This window comes from Quercus robur, chromosome 5 (genome assembly GCF_932294415.1).
Source record: "Quercus robur chromosome 5, dhQueRobu3.1, whole genome shotgun sequence".
In the NCBI taxonomy this organism is placed as follows: domain Eukaryota; kingdom Viridiplantae; phylum Streptophyta; class Magnoliopsida; order Fagales; family Fagaceae; genus Quercus; species Quercus robur.
The window spans coordinates 68,336,796-68,348,522 of NC_065538.1; the positions used below are offsets into that span (position 1 = coordinate 68,336,796).

Genomic DNA, 11,727 nt, shown 5'->3' on the forward strand with positions numbered 1-11,727 from the left:
AACATATAATGTCATATATACTTAACTCAAACTTTCATAATCATGAACTTGTTCAAGAATACTTTATTTTATTTGAGCTTGGCTTATTCATAGTTGAGGGTAAAATAAGCTTGAGCTTAGCTTATTTGTTAAATAAATGAACATATTTAAGTTTTTTTCTCACGTCAAGCTCAAACTGTCTATTCATTTCCAGCACTAGTCCTTCTTTGAAGTCCAAGGCCAAATGACAAAAAGTGAGTGGACACACCATTCAAATACTTCAGGACACAAGGTTTTGACCCAAAATCCCGCCTTCATCCATGATGGCTCAGTCAAATACATGTCTCCATTGCAAGTGCTGTCCAAAATTGCCTTGGCACACCCTTCTGTTGTCTCAGTTGGGATCCAGTTAGCTTGAGCCTAACCAGAAATCACATTAAGAAAATGAAAAAGATACCTCTTTTTTTTTAGAGAATAAGAATTGAATTGTAGATAATGGCTAAGTTGGCAATAGAAATCACACATAGTAGAGGCCATTACCAATTTTTATGCTGAACAGGGTACAAAATGGTTAGCACAGTTATTATTAGGCCTAGGTACTCATGTTGTCAGTTAACCATCCGGTCGGACTCCAAACAACTATCAAGTCTTAAGTTCAAAAATTTGAGGTTGACTATAGATTCTCAACAGATCAATTATGGTTAGAATTGAATGGTATAATTTGTGTTATGAAATAGGTATATTCGCAAAACAAAATCAAGTTCACCAACAATCCCTTGATGAATTGGCATATGTTAATGATATAAGCACAAGATTTTCTTGCACATCCACATGGGGGCTGGAAATATTTTTTTTTTTTTTAAATATTAATACAAGCTTTGGTTCGATTGATACTTATAGGCTATAAAGAAGAGCTCATTTTTGTCAAACACAAGTGAAAAATAGAAATTAGGCATCATTATGTTTTGATGTTCTTCCAAAACCTTCCCCCTCTCCTCCATGAACTCTAGCCATATGCCAATAGCTAATGCTTTTTGGAAAGAACAAATTTTCAAAGATCTTAGAAACCTCTTGGTATGGGTTAAACACCTCAATGCCTATAATATAAATGCAACAAAAAATGGTAGGGTAAACAATTAACTAAGTTAGATAATTAACAATATACTTTTTCTAAAGCTTACCTCTGAAAAAAATTCGCCTTGTGTCATTTCCTTTTTTTTTTGTTGAGAAAACCTTTGTATCATTTCTGACTCTATTATTCCAGGAGTAACAATTGTAATTCCAATATCCTGTCCAAATTCAGTTCTCAATGTCTCAAAAAAGGATATCAGGGCTGCCTTGCTTGCCTGAAGCCATTACAAATTTCACAAGCAATTAGTGAGAAGGAAAATATGGGAGTAACACAAATTACGAGGTTTCTTACATTGTAGAAGCTCAATCTTGGAGTACCTAACCAAGCTGCAGTTGAAGCAATTACAACAATCTTCCCTTTGCTTTTTCTTAAGTGTGGAACTGCATAATGGGTGCTATACACTGAACCCCAGAAATTTATGTCCTTAACAGCATGAATTTAGAGTCAGTTAGGGCGAGTATGCAACCTAAAACTCAAACAAAATATAGTTTAAAAATTTGAATTCTAAGGTTTGCAATTTTGTTGCAAAGTTTTTGTGTATTTGGGTGTGAATAGCCTGAAGGATTTGAATTGAACCACAATACCTGTTTCACTTTGACAAATATGTAAATATTGGAATATGATTCTCTAAATTTTGCTTAAAATATGGAGAAAGTTTATTTCACTATTAAGGTTTTTTGTTTTTTAGTGTAAAGTTGTTATTTACAACTATTTTGTGTTTGCTTTTGTTAGGACATATGTGATTTAATTGTTAGGAACATATGTCACTATTTTATGTAATTAGCTAATCCTTTGAAAAAATGCACTTTACTTGTATTTGGGTAGATCTAGGATGTGTTTAATACTTCAAGAAACAAGGTTTCAAGTTTAAGTGTTAAAGTCATGCAAGTTTGTCCAAGATTCAAGTGTGAAAAGTGTTGTTCATTAAAGCTCGACAGCTAGCAATCTATCGAGCCTTGAAGAGTTGTTCTAGCCCATGGCTCGACAGCAGCTAAACAGATAGGTATCTATCGAGGTTTATGAAGTTTAATTTTTTCAGGACTGTTTTTCATTCAATCCATGATTGTATGTTTGGGCTTTCTTTTCTCACAACCCTAGACATATAAAAGGATTATTTTAAGGGTTGTTAAAGGTGACACAAGTTGCACAAGTGTTGAGCAAAGTTTGTTCATGCAAATTGTGACCAGAGACAGAATTTTCCCTACTTCATCTTTCTTGTGAAGAAGCTGCTGTGTTTGTGCACCGTAGGGTTTTTTAACCAAGGAGCTTCTCGATCTTCATCGTGTGATGAATTGGAGAACTTTGCAGCCAACAACCTTCTCTAGTTGGTGATTGAAGTCGCGTATTGGGATCCACGCAATTGGTTAGTCACGTCCTGGGAGCCATGCATTACAATGAGAGATTTTCACTACAGAACAAGTCCAATCGGGTATTGGGGTAAGGGTTCAACTATAGGTTGGTATAAGGTACTGGGATTCCTTTACTTGTAACCACTTGTTTTGATAATAGTGGATTCTCGGAAGTAGTGACCTTAAAATCACTTGGTGGGGTTTTTACCGTGTTGGTTTTCCTCATTCGTAAACAAATCACCATGTCAATTTAATTTCCGCTGCATACTTAGTTTAATTGGTGATTTTTTTGTGCTACCATGCATCTTGCATGTTAATTTGATTAATTAACAAACTTGGCTAATTAATCAATTAATTTATCATAAGGGGTCGATTCGTTTTTAGCCTATCAGCTTTAATTTCGTGCCAAATTTGATTGTAATTTTGTTTAAACTTATGTACCCTGTTTTTATGTGGGATTCCAATGTATGGCTTATGTGTGAGAAAGAGTGTGAAGACTCAAGACAACATTGAAGATCAAAGGAGTTTTCACGGGTAGCTCTCGAGAAGACTTCCTGTGAAGTGAAGCCATGTGCACAGCACGTGACTGGAGTGTGAAGAATCATGATAGCTGGTTTTCGCGAGTATTTTGCGAGTAAGGCCTTCCCGCAAGAGACCCACAAAACTTTCAGTTTTGCTATTTTGACATATCTACTCCACTATGTCTTCACCCATACTATATATACCATCATGGCCCACATATTGAGAGGAGTTCTATTCTGAGAGAAAACCTTAGCGATAACTCTTAAGAGTTAGAGATTGTCATACCCACAATCCTCTACACAATCCATTGTGGTTTTCCTCAACTCCTACCAAGGTTTCGTCAAGTCAGTTGGTAGCAGGAGCTTGGAGGGCTCAAGTACATGGGGTAGATTAGGTTTGGAGGGTCTTTTGTTATTCATGTACTCCAACTTATTCTCTAGTTGATCGATTTACCGCTTGGAGGGCAGCAGAGAGGTTTTCGCCAAGTTCTTTGGTTTCCTCTTTGATAACACGTCTCGATGTTATCTGTATTTGCATCCTTCTTCCCTACTCTTTTAGCTTTCATTTTATTGTTGATATTTGATGAATATGGCTTAGAGTAGTTTATTGTTTGTTCGCTCGCATATACTCTATTCTGCACTTAGTTTAAGTTAGAGTAAAATTAACCGAACTGTAATTTTTTGTTGTGTTTTTACACTTGTTCCTTTGTGCTTTGTGAATGTTTTTGCAGATGTCTCCTGTTAGGTTCTAAGGAATTAGGAACTAATGTATTAGAACTTCATTTTGTAATGTTGGTAAATCATGATCAAAACGTTTTAGTCTTGTTTAGACTTGCTCAAAGTATATTCTTTTTATGTAAAGTTGGAATCGAGTTGCTACAAGATTTACTGTATAAATCTGCCTAGCTCGATCGATCGAGAATTAGACTCGACCGATCGAAACTCGGGCATAATGTTTTTTTACAGAATTTTCCAACTCAGCCCCAAGCCCGTTTGGCGTGTAGGGTTTTATGTTTTGCCCTAAGTATAAAAGGGAAAACCTTAGCCACGTTTTAGGTTGCTCCTTATGTTGTGTGTGAATCTTTTGTGAGATCTAGAGGTGTTTGCCTTCACACATACTTAGAGTTATCAAGAATCAAGATTATGTCAAGAACTTGATGATCAATTCAGTTGCTGCATTAAGAGTTTAAAGATATACAAGCGGGTGTGCTTGTACTTGCTGGGAATCCAAGAAAGAAGTAGTTTGTGAACTCGGAGCTATCACGTGGTCGTGGTAATAAGTTTCCTACTCGTGGTAGCAATAGGATGTTAGTGGTCTAAGTTGCTATTGTGTAAACTTCAATTCTTTCATAGTGGATTCGTTTTACCTTGAGGATAGCTAGGTTAAATCCTCCCCAGGTTTTTTATCGGTTTGGTTTTTCTGGATTATCATATCATTGTGTTCTTTATTTTCCGCGCTTTACAATAATATGATGTGTTTGTGTTAACCTAGATCTGATAATTTGACTAAGTAATCACTTGGCTAATTAACTAGGTTAATCTGGTTATGTTTTAAGGGGTCTAAAAACGTACATCTCCTACTAAGCATTCTGCCACAAAGAAATCATCAAAGCATCCATGCTCGAACTTAGAGAATTTCCGAAGCATTGAGACAAACATGGCCTACAATGACTTCTACAAAAAGGCAATGATCATCATGGAAAGGGTTGTAAGAATGGAGACCCTTGAAAACACTTCCATTCCTGAGATATTCAAGGAGAGGACATGGACAAAGCTGTTGAATCCAAGTGGGAATGTTTTTGCCGACATTATAAGGGAATTCTTTGCAAATGCCCTTGTGGAAGGGGAGCGCATAAACTATTGGATGAGGCAAAGAGAATTCATTATCACAAGGGAGTCCATTCAAGAGGTATTAGAAGTTCATCCACCATCTCAACAAATTTCTATACAATATGATGATAGATTGGATTCTCTTGAACCAATGGCGGATCTCCTTAGTGGCTCTCTAAAAAAGAAGTCAATGAACACAATTCCTTTCACCATGGAGATGTGGACGTTGGCTTATATAATGATCCATTACCTCTACCTGGTGACGAACTTGACCACATTGTTCGAATCAAGAACTATTTTCCTGTATGATCTCTTCACACATAAGGAGATCGACATATGCGGTCACATATACTACCTCCTGACCAAAAGCATCACCAAGAGGAACTCAAGAATAATCCTGCCATTCTCAAGTCTCATTATGGCTCTCATAGCAAAAATGAGGCTGAAGATTCCAAGCGGTCTTACCATCATGCAAAGGGACTATCCGATTGGTGCTCAAACAATGACCCGAAGCAAGGCCCACATAACCGAACCAAAAATCGGCATTTCCAAATCCCAAGGGACAATGTTGAAGATGAAGGTGGGGACACAGAGAAAGAGATTGACAGGTTCACATCAGCCTCGGAGGGCTCTACACAACCATCTTCCCAAGCACAAGTACAGGGACCTGATCATCTTGATCTTCTCATTGTAAGGGTTGAGCAGATGTATGGTATGCTGGAATCCCATGTGCAACACACCTTGGATCGGTTTACCTATATCGAAGGCTAGATTACTGCGCTATCATCTTAGATTGAAGACATGATGATGGAGTAGCGGCAGCAACAAGAGGGATCCGAATCAGAATTTAAGCAGTTCTAGCCTCTTTGGCCATTCCGATCAAAAAAGGGGAGAAAGTTTGAGGTGGAGATGCACAATTTGAGGGGGAGCATAGCATTACATTCCATAGACATTGGTTCATTTTGATGGTGTTTTAGTAGTTTACTTTGGTTTTAGTAGTCTACGCTCATTTATCTTTATAGTCTTTATAACTCTTTGATATTTACATTGCTTTCTTTTAAAGCTTAAAGTACTCTAGTTTAAAACTTCAGTTTATATTTAGTACTTTGTGTTTTGTATCTTTGCTTTGTAGCATTTTTAAGTACTTTTAGATTATGTTACATTATCTTTGGTGCTACACACTTGTGCCTTTGTTGGATTGTGTATCCTTGGTGCAAATACTTCTTGTATTTTGCATTGGTTGTGTATTAGACATGCAATTGATTTCTGCGTTGCTCTTAATTACATTGCGTGTCCAGATGATCATTTACCTGCTAAATGTTCAATGTAGTCATCCTTTAATAACTGTTTTTGTTTGATCAAGTTATGCTTCATTGTTTATATATTGTTTATTACCTTGATCGCATTTTACTTGCTTATATACGTACCTTGTCTTCAACTTGTCATAAGCTTAATGAAAGTTTTGTTTACACTCATTTATCTTTATAGTCTTTATAACTCTTTGATATTTACATTGCTTTCTTTTAAAGCTTTAAAGTACTCTAGTTTAAAACTTCAGTTTATATTTAGTACTTTGTGTTTTGTATCTTTGCTTTGTAGCGTTTTTAGGTACTTTTAGATTATGTTGCATTATCTTTGGTACTACACACTTATGCCTTTGTTGGATCTTGTATCCTTGGTGCAAATACTTCTTGTATTTTGCATTGGTTGTGAATTAGACATGCAATTGATTTCTGCGTTGCTCTTAATTACATTGCGTGTCCAGATGATCATTTACCTGCTAAATGTTCAGTGTAGTCATCCTTTAATGACTGTTTTTGTTTGATCAAGTTATGCTTCATTGTTTATATATTGTTTATTACCTTGATCACATTTTACTTGCTTATATACGTACCTTGTATTCAACTTGTCATAAGCTTAATGAAAGTTTTGTTTGTGTGCAAGTATTTTAGGAGACAGGTGTATACGTGCAAGTGCTTCACAGCTTCTAGATTAGGTGTGAATGAGTTTTGCCACTATTCCCAAACTCACGTTTAAGTCTAGAGTCTGTTTTAGGGGTTTTATCACGGAATAGCCAAAGGGGGAGATTGTAAAGTTGTTATTTACAACTATTTTATGTTGGCTTTAATTCCGTATCAAATTTGATTGTAATTTTGTTCAATATTATGTACCCTATATTTTATGTGGGATTCCAGTGTATGGGTTGTGTGTGAGAAAGAGTGTGAAGACTCAAGACAACATTGAAGATCAAAGAAGTTTTCATGGGTAGCTCGTGAGAAGACTTCCCGCGAAGTGAAGCCATGTGCACAGCACATGACTGGAATGCAAAGAGTCATGACAATTGGTTTTTGCGAGTATTTTGCGGGTAAGGCCTTCCTACAAGATACCCGTGAAACTTTCTGTTTTGCTATTTTGACATATCTACTCCACTATATCTTCACTCACATTATATATACCATCATTACCCACATATTGAGAGGAGTGCTATTCAGAGAGAAAACCCTAGCCATAACCCTTGAGAGTTAGAGATTGTCATACCCACAATCCTCTACACAATCCATTGTGGTTTCCCTCAACTCCTACCTCTCCTTATCCAAATCCTTGAGAGGTTGATAGCGCAAACACTTACCACACCCATTCTGAGTGTAAAGTGAGGTTTTTGTGCTGCTAGGAAGCATTGGAAGAAGCCATTTGTTTGGTGGATGCAATTGGGTTGAATTGCGTGATCCAGAAAGCTAGAGAAGACAAGGTTTCGTCAAGTCAGTTGGTTGCAGGAGCTCGAAGGGCTCAAGTACATGAGGTAGACTAGGCTTGGAAGGTCTTTTGTTATTCGTGTACTCCAACTTATTCTCTAGTTGATCGATTTACCGCTTGGAGGGCGGCGGAGAGGTTTTTCGCCGAGTACTTTGGTTTCCTCTTCGATAACACGTCTCGGTGTTATCTATGTTTGCATTCTTCTTCCCTACTCTTTTAGCTTTCATTTTATTGTTGATATTTGATGAATATGGCTTAGAGTAGTTTATTGTTTGTTCGCTCGCATTTACTTTATTCCGCACTTAGTTTGAGTTAGAGTAAAATTAATCGAGTTGTAATTTTTTATTTGGGGGTCTAAACAACTCTTGTGTTTTCACACAAATTCAAGCTTTCATTTAGATCTAAAGGTTAATTGCAAAGATTCCTAATACAGTTAACAGTAAGCCTAGACATGCGTTAATTTTCAATATTTTGGTGTTTCTGTATGGTTAACAATTGACATTATCTAAAACAAAATAGCTATCACTATTCATTCTTAAATTCTAATAACAATCACTGTTAAGAAAGTAGGATAGAGGTTCAATCATGCATGCTGGTTTTATTACCATAACTGAAGCAATATCAGAGAATTGGGTGAACACTTCAAACAAGCATATTTGTGATACCCCAGCATTGTTCACCAAATGATCCACTGTTCCAAAAACCACACCAACCATAACACATGAGTTACAATTTTTATTTATTTTTTCACAAAAAGCTATAGAAAATGAAAATAGATCGCACAATATTATTTATTGATAAGTTAATTATATACACATGCACTCAATAGGTCTTGAATTCACAATATAATCATTTACCCTACTTTTACAAGGGAAGAATGTGTCATTTGAGTTAAGACATTGTGAAAACAAAAAATAAGACACTTACATCGTCCAAAGTAGCTCACTATCTCATTAACAAACTGCTTACATTCTTCAACCTTGGAAACATCTGCACAAACCACAACAACCTCTGGTGACCCTAGCTTACGGGCTCTATCTGCCACTGCTTGAAGACGATCTTCTCTTCTAGCAACAAGGGCTAAACGAGCTCCTCTCTTTGCATACTCATAAGCAACATACTTCAAACCCACAAAATTAATGTCACATTACTATCATTGATCAATCTATATATTAACAAAGGCACAACTAGAAAATTTTCACTAGGGCCAAGTCTATGTAGTGGTAGGAGAAATGTTTGTATTAATTATTTGTAAAACCATTCATAGTCAAGTGACAAGACACTAGAAATGTGTTAAATTAATAAATTGATGATTTTTTTTTTTAAACAAGGATATCTAAACCTCTTCGAGTATCTAACTATTCCCTCGGCTGTATGCAGTCTCCTCGTCCCACACATACTGGTTTATTATAGGGAGGAATCCCTTAAGGGTGGCGCCAAGACGTTGACAAGAGGTTTCAAACCCAAAATCTCATGAGGTCTTAGAAACCACTAATTATAATGAAATACAGTGTTTATTAGAACTTTTATTTTTTTTGTTCTACATAGTTGAATGGCATAGATAAGCGGATGTGGATTATTGACGTTAAAAGGTAAAAATATAGTAAAAGAGTTTTAAAAGTTTTTAAAAAAAAATTATAAGCTTAAAATTTTCACATGATATTGTGTTTGAAGTAACTTCACTCTTACATGATTCCACCATTGAGTCATTGACATCGCTTTATTTTGTTAGTACTAATCAATGTTAAATTAAGTACCGATTCTCCCAAAAGCTAAAGTTATTGGGATATAATAAATTAAATCATTTAACCACAAATTCCATCACTTCCCCTCACTTGTAGGCCAAAACTACCTTTTTAATAGATGAGGTCTGACAAGTGGGATTTTAAAAGGGAGGTAGAGCAAAGGAGACATGGGCCACTTTGATGCCATGTTAAATCTTCGATTCTCCCAAAAGTTTAAGATGTTGGGACATGGTAAATTTAATAATTTAACTACACAATTCTAACAATTACAACATGTCATTTTGTGTCAAATTTTATTGAAAACTATTATAATGTATGTGCGATGTACGACTTAATTGAAAATTATATATAAATAAATTAAAATTATATTAATAATTAGTGAATCATATAATTAAAAAAAAAAAAAAAAAACACACATTAATTTTGTGAAGTATAGTAGGTAAATTTATTGAGCTACTTCATCCAAGCAAGGTATGTAATGTGTAAATTTTATAATATCAAAATGTAAAATTATGATATATAATCAAAGTAATTAAACTAAATATTAATTTATTTTAAATTGCTAGAAAATTTTTATTTGAAATAGAATTTAGAAAATTATTGGTATGACTAAATATACATATAAAAAAATTACCTCACCAATTCCTGAAGAAGCTCCAGTGATGAGTATGACTTTTGCAGCCACATTTTCTCTATATATGGATCTTTTTAAGGACCAAAGAAACTTGAGAAAAAGAAATGGTGGCATGAAGAGCAGTAATACGGTGAGAGTTATAGGAAGGAGTACAATGTTCAAGAATTTGTGAAGCAAATCCATAGCTTTGCTTCAATGAACAGAGAGAAAGAGAGAAATATTAAAAACTCCAAGGAATTGGGTACCTAACAAAAGAAAGAGGTTTCAACTGGAGATAAGGTACATGTAAATGTGATGTGAGAGTGATGTATATGTGAAGATGTGGCTTCAATTAAACCATTAACTCGGTTAGCTTGAGCCTAATATTTGTTTTTGGCTGGAAATATTCAAGTAGGGACAAAGTTTGTTTTTAAATTGATTTGGACTTTGGAGGAATTTTTTTTAACAAGTTAAAAGATCATCCATATGTATTATTTAAATAAATTACATGATTAATTAAAAAAATTATGTAACTAAAAGCAATACCGACCCAATTACTAGTCGAGTTAAGCGATCGTCTAAGAATCTAGGTGGAATTAGACCCTCAAATATTAAACAAAAAGTATATCTCTTTATATGTGAGTATTAATAAAGACTCAAATATTAGCCGACAAGTAAAAATTATTATCAAAGAAAAAGAAGAGAGATGTTAGAGATATTACAAATTTTGATATGTCACCATTTGCAAAAAAGTAATTTTGACATTCATTTATTTTATGATTGAAATGTCACCAATCATATTTGTGACATTAGTTTTGTAAGCATTTTGTAATAAAAATTGTAGTAAATTAACATTTTCAAAAAAAAAAATTGATAAAAAATATTTTCGTTGGATGTGTTACTATCCGTTTGTTTTCTCCATGGAGTTTTAGAGTGTAAAAGTTCTTAATCTCCCAGACGCTAAAATATGCACACACTACTCTCAACAAAAAATATTGAAATAAAAAAAAAAAATTCAATCTCAAACCTTAATTTTTAAAATTTTTTGGTGCAAATTGCTGAAAATTTTTGTCACTCTCCACTCAAAGCATATAATAGAGTTTTTTTTTAATAAATTTTTTTAAAAGCTTCTCTATAGCTGCTGCACTTCCAAACTTCTTCTCTGTTAAGCTTGAGTTATGTTAAGTCCTTGTTTTTGTTGGCTTATTTGCATGCCAAATTTATTTGTATTTTCTTTTCAATTTTCATGTATTTTGGGTTAATTTGTATTTGGGTAGAAGTACTTGAGCTTTGACCACTATTGCTTTGAAGAGAAGGTTGCACTAATGAGATAAAGTGCAGCCCGTGAGATGGACACATGGTAGAAAAAGGAACAACCTTTTTCAATGTAGCTAATGAGCAACTCGCGACCAAGTCACGCCCATGAGTTGCTTGAGAATAGAGTCTAATCTTGTGTTGGGATATTTAGACCCCGGTTGATAAAATTAACAAGTTTTAAACCCAAGTTGTTAATTAGATTTATTATGAATAAACCTTGTTAAAACAAACAAACATCAATATCATGTCAATATCATGCGTAGCGGAAAAGTAAATAAGACAAGATATGATAATCTAGGAAAACCAATGAAACAAATTCGTTTCAAAAAAAAAAAAAAAAAAACTTGGGGGGAAACCTTCTCGAAAAGCAATCCACTATAGTAAAGAGAAGTTTCAGATCTAGTACAAAACCTTTATCCCTAAACTCTAAAATCCCTGTAGATGAACTTATAATAGAAACATTCTACCGCTTCAAAACCTCTGAACT

General features: G+C 34.7%; 1 protein-coding gene across 1 annotated transcript; it reads right to left on the reverse strand.

Annotated features, from left to right (window-relative positions):
* On the reverse strand, window positions 1–10,226 carry LOC126726812 (11-beta-hydroxysteroid dehydrogenase-like 4A). Its single transcript, XM_050432180.1, has 6 exons — window positions 9,945–10,226; window positions 8,493–8,685; window positions 8,171–8,256; window positions 1,403–1,534; window positions 1,161–1,325; window positions 1–399 (listed from the first exon to the last, which is right to left on the reverse strand). The coding sequence occupies exons 1-6, from the start codon at window positions 10,125–10,127 to the stop codon at window positions 196–198; spliced, it is 963 nt and encodes a 320-aa protein (XP_050288137.1). The 5' UTR covers window positions 10,128–10,226; the 3' UTR covers window positions 1–195.
* Between the last annotated feature and the right edge of the window lie 1,501 nt (window positions 10,227–11,727).

Bases quoted from the DNA above. Each gene is read 5' to 3' on its own strand.
- LOC126726812 (XM_050432180.1), bottom strand. From the start codon at position 10,127: ATGGATTTGCTTCACAAATTCTTGAACATTGTACTCCTTCCTATAACT. The intron at 8,257-8,492 runs GTAAGTGTCTTA...TTTTTGGAACAG, and splicing joins AGTGAGCTACTTTGGACGAT to TGGATCATTTGGTGAACAAT. The intron at 1,326-1,402 runs GTAAGAAACCTC...TAATGGCTTCAG, and splicing joins CAAGATTGAGCTTCTACAAT to GCAAGCAAGGCAGCCCTGAT.